Source organism: Semicossyphus pulcher, unplaced genomic scaffold (genome assembly GCF_022749685.1).
Source record: "Semicossyphus pulcher isolate SPU_LCO1_2020_fin unplaced genomic scaffold, fSemPul1.0.p SCAF_22, whole genome shotgun sequence".
NCBI classification, from domain to species: Eukaryota; Metazoa; Chordata; class Actinopteri; order Labriformes; family Labridae; genus Semicossyphus; species Semicossyphus pulcher.
Window position 1 is genome coordinate 11,517,678 of NW_027211696.1, and position 16,117 is coordinate 11,533,794.

The window sequence follows — 16,117 nt, forward strand, 5'->3', positions numbered from 1 at the left end:
CCCTTCCCCTTCAGGGCCGGGCTCTCCCCTTCTGCTCCCTCTCTCTCCTCCTCCTCGGGGCTCTAGGTTTCCGAACTCGCAGATAAAGAAGTTCAGACATGCCTCGCATTTTTTTTTTGGACCCCCTTGTGGAACATAGTTGGCAGCTCCACCAAAATTCTGTATTTCTCTCCGCGGCTTGCCTGCGCTGACCTACTCTGCCTTTCTCTTGAAAGGGGATTCCATAATTTCTCTGAAAATCTCTCCATGCGAGAGATAATATCCCCGAGAAATGAAAGGAGCGGGCAAAGCAAGAGTGTGAGATGTTTTCTGCTGAGCTGTGTGGGCAGAGGGCTTGGGTACATCTGGCGGATAGATTTCTGTCAGCAGCTCTCCAGTGTCGGCCGCCTGCCTTTGAGGAAGAGGATCAGATCTGTGGGTCCATGTTGTGTGCTGGCTGAACACCTAAGTCAGCTTCCTAAAATGGCTGCCCTTGAAGCTCGGCTCAGAGGAGGATCTGAGCAGCTCAGACGCTGCCTGTTAGAGCCCCGGCTGACTAGATGAAAGCAGCTACACAATCTCACCCATTAACTTGGGTGTCGCAGGGACTGACTGGCTGAAAAGACACAGCCAACTCTAAGGCAGATGGTAGTTGTGTAGGAGGCTTTTTTCTTTTCCCCTTCTCTCTCCAAAAGGATTCTCTTGATATCCATGTCAAGGAACCTGGCATTAGGAGGCAACTTTGTTCAAAACAGCAGTGAACTGCCAAGAGAGCAGGGTGGGGCCCCGTGGTGAGGCTGTAACCTGACCCTGAACAACAATGGATCCCCTGGTTGCTCAGGGACATACTGGCAGCTTGGCTGGCTTGCTCAGAGCTCCTCGGCTGGCTGGTTGGGTGTGGAAAGCAGGGCGAGATTCTCAACTGTCACTTGAAATATCTTGGTTGCACATCAGTGGAGTGAAATTGACCATTGTGCTAAAGATTTTTCTTCTTTTTAAATCACAGGTGACTTTGTAACAGTGTTTTTTTTTAGTATTTAAATGTTTTTTGTTGGCTTTTATTGTGAAAATAAACTACACTGGAACTTTTCTCCAAATTAAAGTCTTACAACTGATAAGAAAATAAAGTATCGAACTAATGGCTGAAATTTAACTTAGTTACATCTATGTCAGCACTTTGAGCTACTTCACACGCATTATGCTAGTTGCAGCTAATATAACAGCCTCAAGTGACATCACTTGAGGCACTTAACTGGATTTTTGCAGCCCCCTATGGAGCCACAAAAGGCCTAATACAGTTCTCCACATTAGCACATTGTTCACTTTTAACCTTTAGTCGCCAGACCCGACCAATGCTGACTCAAGTGACATCACCTGAGGCAGTTTATTGTTTTTTTGCAGCTCGGTCTTGAGCCTTTGGTCTTGAGTACTTTATTCATCAGAACCACATGCCGACTCAAGTGACATCACGTTTATATCAGATCTCCCTCTGGAGCCACAAACCGCTTAATACAGCTTTTTTCAAGCAGTCGTCCCTCAGACCTGTAAAGAGACTTTGCTGTGTGACTATGATACAGGCCCACCTTTCAGTTTGGAATGGCCATGTCAGCACACACATTTTGTTTGATTGTGTACATTTAGTAAAATAGCTTACTTTTTGGACCTGCTTATTGATGTGTTTGTAATAGTTCGGTCTGAAGTACTGATACAGTATCGTCTATGTTAAATACAACACCAGGCTGACGAACAAAAAGTTAATATTTGTTCTTTGTAAAGCTTAATGCTCAATAAAGGAACACTGAATTTATGCTACTTTTGCTCTAAAGCAGCTTAGCATGCTGCTGTTGTAGGAGTGACTGTATATAAAGATGGACGACGCGTCTCCATCTGACCTCATTGTACAAATTTGATGCTGAAATAGCCCCCGTGATAGGCGCTACCATCTTGCGATGGTGACGTCATTTGGAGTCAGAGTCTGCACAGTCGAGATCGGTGGGTGGAGCCAAAACACACACTAAACTTACCGAAAAAAACATCAAAGATCACACATGTCGGCGTGTTTAACAGCAGAACAGCTTCTTGTGTTGGTCTGAAGCAGACGTTCACAGATATGTAAACTTCAATGACTGTTGTGATTGTTTTAGTTACGTCTCCTTTCTCCGTTCCTCCTCTACTCTGCTAATCAGGAACAGATCGGCTGCAGGAGCCGTATTTGTCAACAGAGCTGTCAATCATCCTTTTTACTGCATCAAATAACTAAATAAAAGTAAACTTGTCAGAAAAATGAACACTTGGATGTAAATCAGCATGATAAGAGCTAACTATAATAACAGAAACCATGTTTGAGAAACATTTATTTGACGTGTATTTTGATTTTATAGCTTGACTCATGCCCCATCTGTTAACATGGAGGAGGCGGGCTTTATGACCTATACTGCAGCCAGTCAGCAGGGGGCGTTCCAAATGTTTTGGCTTCACTTTTAGGGAGCTGTCATGTCGTCCATCTTTTTATACAGACTATAATGTAACCTAATAAAGATTTAAAGAGAAATTGAAGCAGTTAGAGTCGATAATGATGGAACTATATTCCTTTCATCTTTATATTGGTACATTCTTACAGCCATCGATGAAGCATCCTTATCCTGCGGTATTTTGGCAGCAATATAAGATGATTGTTATCGTAAGATTGGATTTTGTTGGATTCTCGACACAAATCATAATGTATTGTGATTTTGTTTTTCATCATGGAACAAATGGATCTACAAAGGGTCATGCTTGCTGGGTGAACCACTAATCCTCTTTGAATACATGCAAAATATTTCTGTCTTCCCCTAATGGAATACACAAATGAATACTTGAGAGGTTCACAGTATGGATTTTTTTTTCCCCCAGCTGATACGATAACAGATTAGCAGATTACCTGCTTCTTATGGCTGATATTGACAAGAACAATTCACGTCAGTGTGTTACATTTAATTTGATTTCAAATGAAAGTTGTCTTCTGGGATGTCAGGACGGAGCAGAACATAATTGGGATGTCATTAGCTTGAGTGGATCTTTGTTGCAAGTCAGCTTTTCTTTGTCTCCCAAGTTATAATTTTATAATGTCAAGATGCACAGTAAAGGTAAAGACATGTTTTAAAATGCAAAAGGGTCTGTTACTTTGTCAGTACGCAAAGGAGCGCTGCAGTCAATACAAAAACACGGAAGAGTTGTCGCATGCTAAGGCTGCTGTCCTTGCCGCCACAGTCGCAAATGGAGCTGACATGCAGTTTGCACAATGTGTTCGTGTGCATACACCTGGTGTGTGCTGTCCATATGTAAACTGTTTGAGTCTGATATAGTCGTGCAGAGGTGGCAGGGTGGATAGAATAAAGAAACGCCTGGCATTATATCAAGAAGCTAATGAGGAAATTGGCCTCGTGTGTATTCAGAAGAGCTTTGATCCAACTTGAAACGCTTGCATAGAAGGTTTTGTTTTATTGGTGTTGAAATGTGTTCAGACCTGCAAAGTGTCCATAGTTTTCATGAAGCCACTATTAAAACCTGCTAAGTGGTTTGTGGGTGTAGTTATCCTCATATATGGAAATAGCACAAGGGACAAGAGTTGGTACCGCCACTGGTCTCTTATACCCCTTTCCCACCAAAATTAGCGCGTTGACGCAGGTTTTTCACACCCAGGAAGACCCACTAATATGCTGATTGTCTCTTTTCCCATTGCCAGTGAAGTAAACTCAGGCTCTTTTCTGCTGCGTCACCGTCTGACGCCGCAACCACGCCCGAAACAGGGTTAGTAAACAGTGAAGATGTTACAGTGGTTAGGTCTGTATTGCGCTGCTCGGATGGAAATGGGCAGAATTTGTTGCTGAGATGACGAGGAGAGTCATAGCATCGCGCCGGAAAGGGGGCGGAGATTAGCGCGTCGACCCAGGTTGTGTGTTCCCATCATTGCCGATGGGAGTCGAGGCGATAATTACCCGGGTCTACTGCAGAGTCATGTGACCGGGGATGTACTCTAAGTCCATCAGCAATCTATGGAGAGCAACTTACAGACCTGATGTATCCCACAACATAGCCATATACTGATAACATTGTAATTTTACTTGAGTCTTTGTGTGCTGGCTTTGGATTTGAGCACTTCCAATATGAATGGGAGCCTTGTTAGAAGCCTCAGCTTTGTAAACTCACATGTGCAGTCTTGTACAGACTGGGTCACAGAGGTGCTGATTCAGTTCCTGTTAAGCGTCTACTCCTTTTACTTCCTTTTAAGCTGGGGTACTTTTGGTTGATGCAGTTTGTTCATATTTAGTAAGAAGCAGTGTTTGTGACTGATGCCGGCACTTGTATTTTGATCTTTTACTCTCTAACTGACTATTGATCCATTCAACCCTTTTAAACCCGACACAAACTCGCTGTATTTTAGTCTTTTTTACCTTTTGACTTCTTTCACTCGTTATTGTGTTCAAAGAAAGTATGAAAAAAAATCACACTGTTTGTGTTTTGATTCAAATGTCAAGGTTTGCCCTTTAACCACCTATTACAAAAAAAAGACAACTGATTGGAAAGCCATGATGAAAGAGCTGTGCCACATCATCAGCACCCATCCCTCTGGTCAAGTCCAAACTGCAGAGAAGCCCAGAGACACAAAGCCTTCATCCCTCAGTTGATTCATTCAATCTTATTTCAGAGCAGTTGATACAATCTGATGGAATAGTCTGCTCTAAATACTGAGCTGTGGAGCTGCTCTCCAGCTGTTGCTTATCCCAAGGTAATAAAAATGGGACAAATCAGCCCATAATCCCTCCTCAGTCCCTCCATTGTTCTTGGAATGATGTTATGCTAAAAAATGGGACCTTCTTAGTATTCGGAGTAACATCAGCATCTGCTGAAATCTCCTATTTGTCATGTTTTGTGCGGCTTGTGGACAGCTCCCAGCATTTCAATGATTGAAAATGTTCTCATTTTCATATCAATTTTTGAGATTCTATCTGTGTGTTTTAGTCTTCATATCAAAGCAGCATCAATTTACCTTCCTTACCTAATTTTACCATCTTAAATCTCACACATTATCCAACATTAAAGCAATCAAAAAATGAAAGCAAAATATGTTGCGTCTTAATTTATCCCAACACCAAATCTAGTCACTCCAGCGCCACTTCTACACCAATGTGCTGCATTTTGTAGCAAATAATTGCAACTTAAAGAGCCTCTAAAAAGATCGGCTCTGCTTTAGGAGGATGTATTTCAAGCACATAATCATGACCGTTTGAAAAACATCGTATCATTTTCCTCGCCGTTGTCCTATCTGTTATGTGGAAAAGATGCGTCATCCATCCGGAACTTGATTATTCTTTGTTCACAGCAGGAAGGTCCATTGGTAATCATACCAGATCATCAGCAAGCTTATTTTTATGGAAGGGCAGGTTCACTACTGAGAATATTGAAGAGTTATTAAGGATAGCTTTAGTCCTGAAGTCCTGAAGTGACCTCAGTATAAAAGCTTTGTAAAAACACCCTTTAGCATGCACTGTAAGCTCATGACTCCTATGGATGCTTTAACAGAAGTCTCACTTTCAATCTTCACTCAGTGACAAATGCCGCATCTCCTCATGACTGTTTCTGTCTGGTTTTTTTTCTTGCAGGTTTCCCTGATTTTCCAGGGAGTGCTCCCTCTTTTTAGTGATGGAGGTACTGCAGTGTGATGGCTGTGACTTCCGTGCCGAGTCATATGACGACTTGAAGACCCACATTCAGGAAGTACACACTGTGTTCCTGCAGCCTGCAGATGCCGACGAGTCTGACTCTCTGAAGGACGAGGATGAGGAGGAGGAGGAAGGGGAGGATAAGGATGACAAGGATTATACGCCTCCTAAAGCTGGAATGAGTATGCCGACCACATTAAATCAGATGTTACAGTAAATTTATTGAGGTTAAAGAAAAAACATTTCCGTTACAAAGAACCCTTCATAGTGGGATGATCATATATTTTATTATGGAGCGTAAAAATGAATTGAGTTATTGCTGGTTTTATTGACAAACGCAGACATCTCACACACTTTCTCATCTTTTCTAGGCCCCACCTCTACTGACAACTCCAACCAAACACCACAGAAGCCGACAGCTGAAACTCACCTGCCGTTTTACCAGTGCAAGTTCTGTGTCCGTTACTTCAGATCGAAATCATTCTTAAGAAACCACACCAAAAAAGTGCATAATGTTGTCGAGGATGATTCCGATGCAAGCATCTCCTTACAGACAACGAAGCAGCCCAGTTACACTGTTATAATGCACAAGGACAATTCTAAAGTGTATTCCTGCCAGTATTGCACATACAAGTCTCCACGCAAAGCAAGGATACTGAAACACCAACTGATGTATCATAACAAAGTTCCCTCGGCGGGTGCTGGAGATCCTCCTGAATATGCTGAGACTGGAGAGGAATCCAACTCAGCCATTGGACTTATGAAGGGAACATTTGCCTGCGAATGGTGTGACTATCAGACTGACCAGAAGGACAGCTGGACTAATCACGTGGTTAAAGAACACAGTGACAAGGTCAAAATAGTTTCCAGCATTGCAGACCTTGAAGGAGAGGCGACTGCAAACTCACCCAAACCAGATTCTCCCTCTGCTTCCCAAAGCCCAAGTCGATCAAAAATTAGCGATGTTTCTGAAAAGGTAGAATCGGTAGGAAAATCAGCAAAACAGGCGTTGGAGAGGTCAGTCCCGGAGATCTCGTCCTTTCAGCTTGCACAGATTAGCGCTGTAACTCCCAACAGCACAGGTTCCTCAATTTTGTCCAAGAGGTTCGCTTCATCCGACGTCTCAAAGAGTGCCGGAGAGATGGATTCCAATCTGCTCAATGAGGACGACTCTAGGAGCAGCTTGGAGGACGATGACGACGAGGAGCTGGGCGATATTGATGACGATCCTAGCTATACAGGGACCCTGTCAGCAGATGCAAAGCAGCTTTTAACTGATGACGATAATAAATTACTAGAGACAAAAGGGATACCATTTAGAAAGTACATGAACCGTTTTCAGTGCCCCTTCTGCTCCTTTCTCACCATGCACAGGCGGAGTATCTCCCGCCACATCGAAAACATTCACCTTTCCGGTAAAACCACAGTGTATAAATGTGACGAATGCCCATTTATTTGCACCAGCCCTCTTAAACTAGGCACGCACAAACAGACCCACAACTCCTCAGATTTAGAGACCATGGACCTAACAAGTGACAGCCCAGAACCTCAGAATGAAAATGCCGCAGAGCCAGTTAATGGGGGCAGTGTAACCTCCAAAGTCAATGGGAAAAAGATAACCAGCACACCAAATGACCAGCAGAATCCTCATCGCTGCACGCTCTGCAGCTTCTCCACCACCACTCTGAAAGGTCTGAGGGTTCACCAGCAGCATAAGCATTCCTACTGTGATGACCTGGATTCTACTGTTTTTGAAAGCCAGCTGACTGACCAGCCGGACTCGGAAGTAGACGCTTCTCCGATCTTCCTGCAAAAAACCCAGACCTCTATTTTAGGACTCGCCACCAAAAAGCCCTTAGTAACAGGGAAAAGAGCCAGGAAGTCCATCAACGACTTGCCTTTGGATTTGTCCTCGGTTAAGAAGAGAACTAGAATTGATGAAATTGCCAGTAACCTTCAAAGTAAGATAAGCCAAAGTCAACAGGACATGATTATAAACCTAGACGACATGGATGATGAAGATGCAGGAGAAAATCACGACAGTGCTGATAAAGATGGTAGAAACCATGACGATAAAACTCCTGTCTTCACTTACAACACCCAGCAGCTTCATGCAAGAGAATCAATGATCTCCAACGAAGGAGGCAGAATAGGGAAGCGAAAAAGCAACCCCAAGTCAAAGCCTAGAAACATTCCTATATCACTGACCCTCTCAGATGATAGCGAAAATATCTCCGTTGACCCCAGTGACGGTACAATTCAAGAGAATGCTGATTATTCAGAGGAACCAGGAACAACACGTTTCTACTGTAAACACTGTGACTACCACAACAAATCCGCTCGTAGCGTCAGCACTCATTACCAGAGGATGCATCCTTACATTAAGTTCAGCTTTAAGTACATCCTGGACCCTGAAGACCAGAGTGCAGTCTTTCGCTGCTTGGAGTGCTACATCGAATACACAAACTACAACGATCTCCACCAACACTACATGGATCACCACCCTGAAGCGAGCAATGTGCTCAACTTCAACCAACCAAATTTGGTATACATGTGCCGCTTTTGTTCGTACACGAGCCCCAATGTCAGGAGCCTGATGCCCCATTACCAAAGAATGCATCCAACAGTGAAAATCAACAATGCTATGATCTTCTCTAGCTATGTGGTGGAGCAGTCCCACAAAAGCGGTGAATCGCAAACTCTGAGGGAAATATTAAACTCTGGCCCCAAGAATTTTAACTCAGCCACGTCAACCCCAAGGTCGTCCTCCAGTCCAGTCCTGAAAACTGCCTCCAAGACCCCTGAAGTGAGCTCTGAGACCGACTCTCTCAAAGAATCTATGGGCAGCAATGTTGTTGTCTATGATTGTGATGTTTGTTCGTTTGCGAGTCCCAACATGCACTCGGTTTTGGTTCACTACCAGAAGAAACACCCAGAGCAGAAAGCGTCTTACTTCCGCATACAGAAAACCATGAAGGTCATCTCCGTGGATCAACCACAGCCTGTTGCGAACTCTTCGTTCAACCTCAGCATGGCTACGCCTCCAAAACAACAAAGCGCAGCACTGTATGGATCAGATGAAGAAATGTACTACTGTAAACATTGTGTCTACAGCAACAGATCAGTTGTTGGCGTGTTGGTCCATTATCAAAAGAGACATCCAGAGGTTAAAGTGACTGCAAAATATATCAAACATGGTGCTCCCACCCCTGGTTTGATGAAACTAATGGATGAGTTGCAAATTGCTGCTCCCAAACAGTTTTTGAAGCAGTTCCAAAACAATGGTCATGATGGATCCAACAACTCAAGCCCTAAACCAGGAAGTGGTGAAAAAGGTGAAGATGAGCTGTTCTTTTGTCAGCAGTGTGACTATGGCAACCGCACTGTAAAAGGAGTGCTTATTCACTACCAGAAGAAGCACAGGGAAACCAAGGCCAACGCTGATCTTGTACGTCGTCACACCGCGGTTGTCCGGAGTCAGCGCGAGCGTGCACAGATGGTTCAGTCGAGCAGTGTCTCCTCCGCCATGATACCGGCCATACCAGAAGCTGAAAATGCTACATCCTTGCGTTCCCTTAAATGCAGACACTGTTCCTACACATCCCCGTACGTCTATGCCCTGAAGAAGCATCTGAAGAAAGAGCACCCTACTGTTAAAGCCACAGCCATGACCATTTTACACTGGGCTTACCAAGACGGCATTCTAGAGGCAGGCTACCACTGTGAGTGGTGCATTTACTCCCATGCTGAACCCCAAGGCCTGCTGCTCCATTACCAAAGACGCCATCCTGAGCACAATGTTGATTACACGTATATGGCCAGCAAGCTATGGGCGGGTCCAGAGACAACTCAACAAGGGGGCAATATGGAAACTAAACATTACAAATGCAGAGACTGTGCCTTCGAGGCCTGTACAATATGGGACATCACTAATCATTATCAGGCAGTCCACCCTTGGGTCATAAAAGGAGATGAATCTGTGCTTTTGGATATCATCAAAGGAAATGGCTCAGCGGAAAAGATCCACCAGCAGGTCACCAAAGATCATATGTCCTTCAGTTGCGATTCTGTTGAAGATGATGGAGCTCTCGTCATTGCTACACCCCCTCAAGAAAGCAATGCCCACCCTTCCCACCCACGTCTTTCCATCTCTAACAATCCTTATCAGTGCACTGTATGCCTGTCGGAGTACAACAGTCTCCATGGCCTCCTCACTCACTATGGAAAGAAGCACCCAGGCATGAAAGTTAAGGCTGCAGATTTTGCACAGGAGGCAGACATCAACCCCAGTTCTGTGTATAAATGCCGTCACTGCCCTTACGTAAACTCCCGAATCCACGGTGTCCTGACTCACTATCAGAAAAGACACCCGCTAGTGAAGGTCACTGCAGAGGACTTTGCAGATGATATAGAGCAAATCCCCGACTTAAATGAAGGAGAAGACAAATGCAAAACTCAGAGGCAGGGTTATGGGGCATATAGATGCAAAATGTGCCCGTACACACATGGGACACTGGAGAAACTGAAAATCCATTATGAGAAATATCACAATCAGTCTGCCTCTGATATGTTCACTCCCTCTCTGGCAACTTTCTGCCCCGGTAAAGACACAGAGCCAGTCGCTGAATGTAGTGCTGGTAACATGTCAAGCATAGCAAAAGTCCAGGAGGTCAGTGAATTGGACCTTGCCCTCTCCCAGTTACCTATCAATAAGACAGAGAAACATGCTGTGTTCAAGTGTCAGCTCTGCAAGTACTTCTGTTCCACCAGGAAAGGCATCGCTCGCCACTACCGTATCAAGCACAACAACGTCCGTGCTCAGCCAGAGGGGAAAAACAATGTCTTTAAATGTGCTCTCTGTTCATACACCAACCCTATACGCAAAGGCCTGGCAGCACACTACCAGAAGCGCCATGATATTGATGCTTATTACACCCATTGTCTGGCAGCTTCCAAGACTATGACTGAAAAGCCCAACAAGGTGTTGCCTCCCCCGCCAACGGAGGGGGAGAATTCAGAAATGAGTGAAGACTTGCGTTTGGCTGTGGAAAGCCGAAAGTGTTCCCTTTGCGCCTTCCAGGCCTTCAGCAGGAAGAGCATTGTCTCCCACTACATTAAGCGCCACCCAGGTGTCTTCCCCAAGAAGCAGCATGCCAGCAAGCTTGGTCGCTATTTTACCGTTATCTATGCCAAAGAACCTGAGAAGATTGCTGTCAGTTCAATGGCAGAGGAAGACAAGGAAGTGCTGGAGGTTCCACTTGAACCCGAGCAGGACGGAGATGACGATTGGCTGCCATTCAAATGTCTAAAATGCTTCCGCTTGTCCTTCAGCACAGGTGAGCTCCTCTCTATGCACTACAATGACCACCATCGCAACGACTTGAAGAGGGACTTTGTGGTATCGGAAGGTCCTGGGGACGAGGACTCTGAGTTGTACCAGTGTTCTCACTGTGAGCTGAAGTTCCTGGCTCTCCCAGTTCTGGCCAAACATCTATTAAACCACAACGAGGAGTTTCAGAAGAGGGCCATGAGGCAGGAGAGGAGGAGGCAGCTTCTCAGCAAACAGAAGGCCACAGAACTACCTGAGACCAAACTTGAGAAGGTGAGCTAATTGACAACAGTGTCATTCTCTCAAAATCAAAGGCGATAATTGCTCTGTGTAAACTTCACTGATACTGTTCCTGAAAAGGTTACATCATTCAAAATAAGTACCTTAATTACAAGAGGTAAATACTACGAAAACATCATTTTGTCATTCGTTTTCTTTGAACAGGAAAACCCTTCAAATAAAGCTCCCATTGGATTCAGGTGTAACTTCTGCATAGAGGTGCACCCGACCCTCCGAGCCATCTGCAACCACCTGAGGAAGCATGTCCAGTACGGAGAGGTCAAAGAGGGACATGTCAAGGTAAATGATTTACTTTCTTAAATTAGTCAGCTGGAGCTTTCCTATAAATTGTATATCATGTTCATATCTGCTGATTAGCTTAGCTTAGCATAGCATACAGCCTAAATAACAGGGGAAACATAGATCAGAATTAAAGGCTGCTGGTTGGTTGATTTTAACTTCAGACAGTGCCAAGAGAGTTGTTCTCTTAATATGGTAAAGGAATACCATATTGACTCCTACTCTGCTTGAGTGATATCAACATTATATTTTTTAAACACTTCAAAGATCAACTTTGTCTGCCCACAGTGTCTCTGCCTTGTAATGTAACTCCTCCTCGCTCTGTGTGATCTGTTTTACTGGACTTGGGTTCTGTTTCCCGTTTTGTTTATTAGTGACGGAGGCTTCTGGGTAGACAGTCTGTCAGCTTCTCCTCTAGAGAAAACAAGCAATGCTGTCCCATTGCAGTGGAGGTTGGGGAGTGGGGGGGGGCAGAGGACAGAGTGGTGAGCCATAACTTTTAGGGCAGCGGCGGGTAACCATTCAAACATTAGTATTCCACTGAGGCTGCCAGTGAGGGGAACAGGCCTAAGGATCCAACCGGGTTCTTCTGTCAAACACTCGGCCTGCCTTTAATGTATTTAAGATCACATTGTTTAAGGCCACTGAGTGTGAGAGTAAAGCATATTCAGTATATGGGATGAAATAGCTAATGGTTTTTCCCTGCCAGGGTTAACTGCAAGCTACATGGCCTGCAAAACAGAGGCCCTGACAATGTACGACACCTCTACCAGACTGAATATACAATATTTTTAGACACAACAGTCGGTGAAAAGAAATGTTGCTTTATATAGCATCATGAATACACTTTTAATTCAATAACTGCAATGGTTTCTGCCACAGCTGGATGAAGAACAGGCTGACAGTGCAGTCAGAGCAGACTGGATGGCAAGGATGGGCCAGTGGATGCCACATCTTATTTATGGCTGCATGAAGTGCAGGGTCAGGTCCTTCCTCAGAAAGAATGAGCTTCCTCGGGGCTATAAAAAAGTCATGGTGATTGTCTGTCCACTTGTGATGACTACAGAAACCAGCCTGCAACCCAGCAGATGAAGGAAGGGTTTTTATTTTTCTGCAGTTGGATGGTGTTATTGTTGACAGTTGTGCTGTTTTAGCTCTCTGGTTTGTTGTATGAGTAGTTTTGTATCATCCCAATTCTGTTTGGAGTGATTTAGCATCAGAAGGATATAGTAATGAAGCTGACCCAGTAGCCAAGCAGACAAATAATTCATGCTTGTGTTGTGGTATGAAGATGTTGGCGTCCTACTGTGATGGACTCTTTTAAGACTACAATTGAATGTATCCTTATTTTTTAGAGTTTTGCTGTTGAGATAGATAAAAAGAAAACATGGAGGACAGTCTGGAATATGTAGCAACATGCCTGGACAGATTCAAGGATTCTTGGACTTAAATTTTTATGTCACATTCCTTTGGGACAGTGCAATCAATTCAACATCAAGCAAATGTGGTGTGTCAGTAAATACTGTCAAACTGCAGTTTCAGGTCAGGGTTAGAGCTGCCCCAATCTCGGATCTGATTGGCTGTAGTCCGCCGAGGATATAGCGTCTGGGGACAACGACGAACATGGCAGACGTGTCCGGTTTAACTAGAAGTCAGTGATAAGTGACTTCCAGTCAAGACTTCCTTTTCCGCGTGCTGCATTGTTTACAGAAAAAGAGTTTTTCTTGTTATTGACTTAAATTAATGGGAATTTTAACATCAGGATGCAGATTAGTAACGAGTAAAAATGAAGCTTTCCCAGGTGCGTCCTCAAGAGGAGAAGAAAGCTACTTTTAAAATGCTCGTTTGTTGAACGGAGGTCGGATCGATCGTTTCTGATGCATTCGAGGAGGTCGGGAAATCTGAACGCTGAACGGCTTTCGTGACACAGCGTCAAAGGAATTTATCTCAAGTTGGATTTCTAGATCTAGAACAGATTGTTAGCTGTTTGCATGCTGATGTCTGTTTATAGAGATTAATAAGAAGCTAAATCAGCGTCAGATAGGTGCTGAAATGTGATTGGTCAATACAACTCGGCCTACAAGCGTACTACAAACGGAAACAAGAACACTTGCCGTCCCTAAAATCCACGTCCCTGCCTACAGGTTCTACTTTTCCATGCAGAATCTGTAAATAGAGATTAGAGCTGGCCTAAGGTCACTGTTAAGGCTTGCCTAGATTAGACTCAATTAAATTATGTTATTCACTCATTTGTTCTTGGACCCCTTATATAGGATCTCACGTCAGCTTTTAGGACAAAGGCGACGATATACGACTTGTTTATCTTATAAATTTAAGTACTCAGTTATTCAGCCTCGGTGTACTCTGTCCACATTGCAGATGGTGTCTGAGACAGCTGTCACTTTAATACAAATGATACCAGCAGAGTTGTGAGTCAGATGCTTAACTGTTGCCTCTGTGATGTTGACATGATTTGCCCAATGAGGGAAAAAGGGGTGCCAGACTGTAAGTAATACTTCGGTTAGCAGCTATTGTTGTAGCCTGGTCGTTGGTTGAGTGTCAACACTAGGAAAATAGATGTTTCCGTTTGTGTTCCTTTTTTTATTGTGTTGTCCATCGGAATAATGAAAAGGCTTTGACAGACAAACAGGTAACTGAAGATGTGACACTTCTCCTCTTTGTTCTGCAGCAGGAAGTCAGCGAGGTCCCCCTGACGCTGCCTTCAGAGAGCCTAACTAATGGCGACCTGGAGGGGGATGAGGCAGCTGAAGCGGACGGCCTCGAGAGCCCCTCAGCCGCGATGATGAGTGCTTCTTTGGTTTCCACGGCTTCCGGCGGTGTCGCCGAGGAGACAATGGAGCCAGAGACGGACCCTGTTGAAGGACGGGCGGCGGCCCTCGTGGCTGCGGCGAGGGCCGTCGTGGCGGAGGATCAACTGAAGCAGCGATTAGCAGCAGGGGGGGGTCACCCGTGTGCCCAGTGTGACCGAGTCTTCATGTCCATGCAGGGACTGAGGTCCCATGAGAGGAGCCACTCAGCCATGGCGCTGTTCAGCAGAGAAGACAAATACAGCTGCCAGTACTGCCAGTTCGTCTCACCCTTCAGACACAAGTAAGTAGGGAGCAGCAGGGTCTGTGATTGACACCTCTTACAGTTTCTACAGTAGAGGGTGACTTTACCTAATTTGGGTAACCTTACCTGTGTTACTGTGTTGATCCACTGATCTTTATCCTTAAACATTGATCAGTTCTAACCGTCCAAGCTCGTATTCCTGCTTTTAAATAAGTTCAATTAAATCCTTAAAATTTCAGTCCTGGTTGATTTGGTGACCGGTTGTCATGGTAACCGGGGCCATCAGCGAGTGAGGTTTTAAACTACTCTTAAGACATTTGAGCAGCTTCTCTTCCAGAAAACAACAGCAACTCGTGTTTCTTTTTATATATATTTATATATATTTTATCTAACCCTTTCTGATTAAACAAAAAAAAAGAAGTTGAAAATAATTGCAAAAGCAGCACAATTTCAAGGCTTCCCACTTCATATATCAGCTCACTGAGGCTGCTGCACTTTGTTACTTTACTCCCTTTTAAAAACACATTTTGTTGACAAAAATAATTCATTAAAAGTTGTTTTTAAAATGCAGTTTTGTTTGCAGTGAGATCTGACCTGTCTCTGCTCCACAATAACAGCCTTTGGTTTGCCAGTTGAATGCTTTTAATGTGAAGCAGCTTCCTGAGGAAGATGTCTGTGAAGCTTCTCAGTCATCCAGGTCATGGTAACTATAAGCTTAATCCAAAAGGCAGCTGGACTTGTTGAAGACGAGAGGTGAAACGTCTTCAAGAACTTCAACCAAGTCCAGTTGCCTGTTGGATTAGGCTTAGAACTTCCTGAGGAAGTACTTGGCTTGTATCAGCAGTTACCGAAAAGTCATGTGAGGAAACAGAGAAGTTTGAAGCTGATAATAATAAGATTAAATTACAATTTTTAACACTTGATTACCACTTGATTATATTCGTCATTTTTTGTGAATCCTTCGTGCACGTGAAGTCAAATTTAAATCCAGTGCAGCAATGGCAGACTCAACTAAAACTACAACATAGTAAGATCATCATACAATTGTATTACACTGATGGCTTTAGTTGAAAAACACTGACCACAAATAGGATCAGGTTTTATCTCGATTTGAGGGGGATGACTTGTTGGACGGCTGTGGCTCAGTGGTAGAGTCGGTCGATCTCTGACTGCTACAGTCACACGTCGAAGTGTCCTCGGGCGAGACACTGAACCCCAACCCCATCCTGTATGAATGAGTATAGATGCTGATTAGAGGTTGGCACTTAGGCCATCAGTGTGAATGTAAGTGTCAAAGGGCGAACGTGACATGTAGTGTAAAAGCGCTTTGAGTGGTCGGGAGACTAGAAAAGCACCATATAATTACAGTCCATTTACCATTGGACATTTCAGCCATCGTTATGAAGCAGAAGTACAATGGCTAATCGATAAGAAATCATTTATTGACAATGTTTTA

At 44.1% G+C, this 16,117-nt stretch overlaps 1 protein-coding gene across 3 annotated transcripts in view; it reads left to right on the plus strand.

Annotated features, from left to right (window-relative positions):
- Nucleotides 1-16,117, plus strand: part of znf462 (zinc finger protein 462) — a 56,292-nt gene that overhangs the window by 18,535 nt on the left and 21,640 nt on the right. For 2 of the 3 annotated variants that reach the window (XM_069673124.1, XM_069673125.1), the window contains exons 2-5: nucleotides 5,622-5,863; nucleotides 6,053-11,283; nucleotides 11,455-11,589; nucleotides 14,279-14,700. In XM_069673124.1, coding sequence (XP_069529225.1) covers nucleotides 5,662-5,863; nucleotides 6,053-11,283; nucleotides 11,455-11,589; nucleotides 14,279-14,700 — 5,990 coding nt within the window. In that variant the 5' untranslated portion in view covers nucleotides 5,622-5,661. The remainder of the gene's footprint in view (nucleotides 1-5,621; nucleotides 5,864-6,052; nucleotides 11,284-11,454; nucleotides 11,590-14,278; nucleotides 14,701-16,117) is intronic. The other variant, XM_069673127.1, reaches the window with a different exon arrangement.